A 6678-nucleotide genomic window follows, 5' to 3' on the forward strand; every position below is an offset into this window, starting at 1 on the left:
TCTCCCCTTGTAAGTATTCTCACACTTCTTATCAAACTGTCTGTACTGGGCTATCTTGATTATCACTTCAAAAGTTTTTTTTCCTCTTACTTAATTGACCTCTCAGAGTTGGTAAGACAACTCCCACCTGTTCATGCTGTGTGTGTGTGTGTGTGTGTGTGTGTGTGTGTGTGTGTGTGTATATATATGTATATATCTCCTCAATATATGTTCCACTCTATATGCATCCGAAGAAGTGGGCTGTAGCCCACGAAAGCTTATGCTCTAATAAATTTGTTAGTCTCTAAGGGCTGGTCCACACTGGGGCGGGGGATCGATATAGGAAACGCAACTTCAGCTACGAGAATAGCGTAGCTAAAGTCGACGTTTCCTATATCGAACTAAAAGTACTTACTTCGGGTCCACGCGGCACAGGCAGGCTCCCCCGTCGACAGCGCTTCCTCCTCTCGGCGAGCAGGAGTTCCGCAGTCGACGGGGGAGCGCTTCTGGGATCGATCTATTGCGTCCAGATGAGACGCGATAAATCGATCCCAGAAGATCGATCTCTACCCGCCGAATTGGGCGGGTAGTGTGGACCAGCCCTAAGGTGCCACAAGTACTCCTGTTCTTTTTGCGGATACAGACTAACATGGCTGCTACTCTGAAACCTGTCAATATAAACATGGTTCTTGTACAATACTGCATTTTGTGGGTGTTAAATATCTACAATAAGTGTAGGTAGGTGAGCTAATAAGTGTCTAATGCTTGTGTGACGCAAAAGACAATATTAGTTGGTATAAAGACTTTTTAAAAATATGAATTTTTCACTTCTCCTAATGTGTTGCTTATCCTCTTTTGTTTGTCTTATGAAACTGTTTCACACACATTCTTCTGAGTCCCCCTTGTTACAAGCTTCTTAATGAAGCTGTAAATTACCAAACTTTGTAGTGGTCTGTTTTTAGTAAAGTTTTCAGACTACTGCAGCAGGGTCTTGCTATGCTTACTGTTAACTAGCTCTTTTTTTTTAAGTATATATTATAATGATTATATAGCATAGTGTCAGGAATAGAGTCCAGTTTTGACTGTTTAGTGGCATAACAACTAACAGCTTCAGGGATGGGGGGAAGGAAAGTGAAGAGAAATGGGTAAAGGTGAAGGAAGAAAAACAAGACTGTAATAATGGTGGTGGGTTCTAGAGATGAGCATATTTTTCAGCTGAATAGAAGATTACTAAACAGGCAGTAAATAGTAACTGAACATTTAATTTATAGCATGTTTGGTCTTTGTACATACCTGCCATTGACCTCATTGGGAGACTTCACTCTAGAGTGATTGTTGTATGTAGTCCTAAACTTGTACACTAGCCAAAGGGCAATAATTAGAAATGGAATTTGATCTTCTTGACAGAGTTTGACATTCCTGGTCTAGGAGACACAAACGTAACGTTTTAAAACGAGGGGGAAAATATATTGGCTGATCAGATGTGGCTGTAACCATTTGTAAATCAATTACGTTTACAAAAATGGTACTGTAAAATTGTGGTTTGAGCTACAACAACTACATCTTTCCTTTGGAGTTGTAGTGTTTGTGAATTTGGAACACGGTGGTGAGGAGGGTATTGAGAACTGATCCATTTTCACCAAACTTCATTGGACCTCGGCCCCCTTCTGACAAAAAAAAATACTACATGATCTCAGAAGAGGGCACCGAAGCCTGAGCCGGCCCGAGCCCTGCCACCCCGTGGGGGTGGGAGGGGAAAAGCCGAAGCCCAAGAGCTTCAATCCGGGCAGGGGACCTGTAACTTGAGCCCTGCCGCCCAGGGCTGAAGCCCTCAGGCTTTGGCTTCACCGTGGGGCTTGGGCTTCAGCTCTGGGTGGCTGGGTTCGGATTACAGGCCCCCCGCCCGGGGGTGGTGGGGCTCGGGCTTTGGCTTCGGGCCTGGGCCCCAGCAAGTCTAACGCCCTCCCTGGCAATCCCATTGAAACAGTGTCATGACCCACCTTGGGGTCCCAACCCACAGTTTGAGAACTGCTGGTACTTCACTGCACTGCTTTCTTCCTATTTGCAAGGGGTTACTCAACCTTGAATTTACTTAAGTTTCTTTTCAGTTGTGTAAGTGTGATAGTTGGATTTGATTTTATGTTTTCCCCTCTCAAGTATTTACATACCTTACCATAAAAAAAAAAACTAGGAGTCCTTGTGGCACCTTAAACTAACAAATTTATTTGGGCATAAGATTTCGTGGGCTAGAACCCACTTCATCTAGCGAAAGCTCATGCCCAAATAAATGTTAGTCTCGAAGGTGCCACAAGGACTCCTCGTTTTTGCTGATACAGACTAACACGGCTACCACTCTGAAACCTGATACCTTACCATATACTTCCAGCTCTTCTCTAAAGCTCTTCCAACTGCTTGTGGGCACAATGAGAGACTTAGATGACATCCAGACACGTTGCCTTATTAATCTTTTATATTCCTGATGTAGGGATTATTTATTCCTTACTTTTCTGATTGGTAGTGTTTTTTTTTTTTTAGTATTTATTTAGTGTTCGAGTCTTATTAATGTTGAAAGTGTAGGCAACAGGAGACCCTGGGTATGACATTTTGAAGAAGTTACTTTTAGTACTTTCTGGCAGAATTCACTTTTAGATTTCACTGTTTCTATTCGATTTAATCATACAACTGTACATCTTCCATACTTAGGAGGAAATGACCAATTGCAGCCAGAAGGTCAGGAAGACCTACGAGAAGTGCTTAAAAAAACACTGGAGTTCTGCTTATCTAGGTATGTATAATAATACGTAAATATGGGACATCGTAGGATAGTTAGGATCCTGTTATATATTATTTTCTATCCCCAAGACGTGATGAGATCTCTATCTTCCAAAAGTAAAAACTTAGTGGAAAGGAATAGCAATATTAGAGGAAATGATCCATAGAAAAAGTCCAGCATGTAATGCTACTGATACATTCTGTAGCTCAAACGGAAACAATGGATTCAGTGCAGAAATTACTGGATCAGGTGCTGCGGCCTGTGTTTTATGCAGGAGGTCAACAGGAGTTGCTTCTGGCCTCTAAAATTCATGAATCTACTGTTCTGAAATTCATAACCCAGTTTTATTCGTCATATCTTTGTACTACTTAACCTAAATTCACAAAAAAGGTAGTGAAGAGGATAGTGAAACTACTATGAAATAAATCAAATACAATTCATAAGGTGGTTTGTTTCTGTACCAGAGGGCTTTGATATGCTTGTGCATTCTGCCTATGCATCTGTATTTGAGATGAAGTAAATAATTCCTTTCATCCTACATGGTTACAAAACTAATACAAGATGTTAACCCTTGAACTCCTGTGTTACCACTTAAAGTTAACATCCACTGAAAATTGACCGTCCATTGAAATAGTGGAATTTTCAGGACCTTCCATATTCAGGAAGATGGATCACTTGCCTCTTCCAAGAATGCCAGCACAATTTGTAGCAGTGAAATGGCTAATGGCCGGTGGTAATTCTAACAATTTGTTTGAAGTGGAACAGCAAAATAATGGTGCTGAGTGGTTCTGATGGGAAAATGAGTGAAAATATTCTCTCAAGATAAAGGATGCTGTAAGAATCTGGTACTTCCTACTTTATGGAGATGGCTATAACATTCCACTGTGGGAGTTTTTTGTCTTTGCAAATAATCCTTTTTGCACATGATGAATTTAATGGGAAACCGGGATTAACCACTTATTTTTCCTTCCAACAGAGAGAATCTTGCCAGTGACATGTACCTTATATCACAGATGGACAGTGATCAGTATGTGCCAATAATGACAGTAGCAAACCTTGATCATGTCAAGAAACTCAGTACTGATATGGATTTGATTGTGGAAGTGCTGAGATGTAAGTAAATGGTGTATTTTGACAGCATTTTGTAGTTCATACTAAATGCTTTAGGACATACTAAATATTTGCAACTTAAATAAGGCCACTTAAAACTATTGAAAATTAACGAATGTTCAGCCTTTCATCTAATGCTAGCACATTCATATTTCAGTGCCTTAAACAGAATTTCATGGTTGCTAGTGCAGTTTTAATTAGATTAAGGGTCTGTCTATACTGTGACAATGAGCATGTTTAAAATGTTTGGAAAGTAACCACATTTTACACTATGACCCTTTACACAAACAGGATCAAAATTGTTTAAAAACAGGTTTATGTAAACAGTGCACGCAGACCTTAAGTGACTAGCACTTTCAGAGTGTAAAACTGCTTCACTTACTGTTTTCTAAAACCAGATTTTTTTTCCTTTCCTCTTAGCATTGCCTTTAGTCCAAGTGGATGAGAAGGGAGAGAAAGTCAGGCCAAATCAGAATCGTTGCATTGTGATTTTACGTGAAGTACCTGAATCTACACCCATTGAAGTAAGGATATTGTAGTTCCATAAAACAAATAATGCTTCACCCTCTTGACTCAGGAATTAGCATTCTCCAGTTGATAATAAGAATATGGGATTTAACCTACTTTTTAACATTTCTAATGAGATTGCTAGACTTTATAAACCAAAGTCCATTAGAATGATCTGTGGTGTTTCTCTGTAGAAATGCATCGTTTCAAGAACATTACAGTAAGACATGTGTTTCACATGAACTTTTGTAAAGGGCTAAAGCACTCAAACTGCTATTGAGACCATACAGAAATTCTTATAAATAGGTTTAAATGCTGGTCTCCCTCTACAGAACCACGTAGGTCCCTTACACTAGGGACCTATTCAGGTTAGGCAGGTGACCATGCCTCCACAATAGATCAGCAGAGTACTTCTCTATGGCCTTCCTCAGCTTAGAATCTCCCTCCCTTAAAATACTCTCTGCTTGCCTTCTTTACAATATGTTCCAGCCTCTTTGCTCTGGGGCAAAACTAGTAAATGGATGAAATTGTGAAAAGGAAAAACTTCTAACAGAAAAAGTCACTGGTGAAGCTGGAAGCCCGTCCTTGTGAGTGACTTCAAGCGTCAGAAGCTTTTCTGTAGCACTGAGGCAATCAGCTTAATATACACTAGTTTGTTGGAAGGAGTGTTAGTGGTCCAGTGGATCACTAATTATGGAACTTGAAGAAAAACATTGGAGGGAGGGGGAACAAGGGGGAAGTGTTTCCCTATGCCTGAATAATGAAGGAATTCAGTGCATATCTTTGAAGCAGATTGGACTTGAGATAGTAGAAAGAAGATGGAGCAGCAGAGGGATCCTTAACTACTTCATTTTGGGGAGCAAGAAGGAGGCAGAGAGACTTAACACAGGATGGGAAAGCATAGGAATAAAAATGTACAAGAAAAATTCATGTTGAAAGGAATGAAATGTATTATATTACTGAAGGAAAAAGTAATAGGAAATAACAATGGACTTTAAAATAAACAGAAGATATGGCAAGTCTTCCTTTCAATAGGCCAGCTATTTTAACTTTCAAAGTAGTTAGTGAAGAGAGACCTTTCATGTGCGTACAAAGTTCTTACATGGATGTTTTCCCCCTGTCACCCATTTGCAGATTATCATAAGATGTATTGATGCTGGAACTCTATAGCTGATCTGCCTTGAACACTTGCAAAATAGCTGTGTGAACCACTGGCTTTAAAAATGGCCAAGACCTGTCAGAAGCCAAGTGCATAGTGTAGCTAAACACTGTAGAAACTACAGTAGATGTTAATTGCATACATTTTCTAGCGTAATGGAAAATTGTACAAAGTCTGACCAAAATGTTCAAAGCCGCTGTCAGGTCTTCAGAGTCACATCATGGTTCTGGATATTACTTGGCTTTTGGTTCTATGAATAAAAGAGAATGGAATATTCTGTACTTTAGGCAGTACAATTTATAAATTGACATTGAAAAGTATTTTTGCTTCTGTGCTGCCAAAATCCGCTATTTTGAGACAACAGAAATCCTGCATTTATTCTCAAATGAAAGCCCTCTAAATAGCTTTGTGCTCCTGTTTTTAAACAGTACTTAGAAGAAAAATTCCAGTATGGCCTTTGTAATGCAACATTTCATATTCCTTTATATTAAAAGTAAACTTTAAGATTAAGCATTACTGCGGGTATTTTAATCTCTCTCAGTTCTTAGTCTAGCAAGCTGAAAAGCATTTTTATTCTTCTTGTTTCTTACCAGTAGTTCACATTCAAAGTTCTACACTTCACCTTTCTTTTTTCCCATCCATTCCCCCCCCAACCTTTTCTTAGGAGGTTGAAGCACTCTTCAGGGGAGATAATTTGCCTAAATTTATCAACTGTGAGTTTGCCTATAATGACAATTGGTTCATTACATTTGAGTCAGAAGCTGATGCACAGCAGGTAACAACTTTTTTTTTTCTCAGATGTAAAATAGTTACACAGTCTTTAGGATGCTTCAGGGCAATAGCAAATCCGGGTGGGCAAAAATCCATACGAATATAAATTTTTTTGTGAATATTTCTAGTCAAAGAAATACTGCCAAACCTCCAGTTAGTAATATCAGAAGTCTGATGTTAGGTAAACATAACCAGTAAGAACTTTATCCTGCGTGCATATGTTCTGGTTTCCTGTGAAATACTTTAACTTTACTTTCAGAGTAGCAGTCGTGTTAGTCTGTATCCGCAAAAAGAACAGGAGTACTTGTGGCACCTTAGAGACTAACAAATTTATTAGAGCATAAGCTTTCGTGGGCTACAACCCACTTCTTCGGATGCA

At 39.4% G+C, this 6678-nt stretch overlaps 1 protein-coding gene across 1 annotated transcript; it reads left to right on the forward strand.

Moving 5' to 3' along the window:
• Nucleotides 1-2615: 2615 nt before the first annotated feature.
• LOC113408567 (la-related protein 4B-like) lies at nt 2616-6303 on the forward strand (the record flags this gene model as incomplete). Its single annotated transcript, XM_026661891.2, has 4 exons — nt 2616-2764; nt 3729-3865; nt 4283-4386; nt 6193-6303. Coding segments are annotated over 4 exons (501 nt in total), but the record flags the coding sequence as incomplete, so codon positions are not given.
• Between the last annotated feature and the right edge of the window lie 375 nt (nt 6304-6678).

The sequence above is a fragment of the Terrapene carolina genome, unplaced genomic scaffold, assembly GCF_002925995.2.
Source record: "Terrapene carolina triunguis isolate 2854851 unplaced genomic scaffold, T_m_triunguis-2.0 Scaffold18963, whole genome shotgun sequence".
NCBI lineage: Eukaryota > Metazoa > Chordata > Testudines > Emydidae > Terrapene > Terrapene triunguis.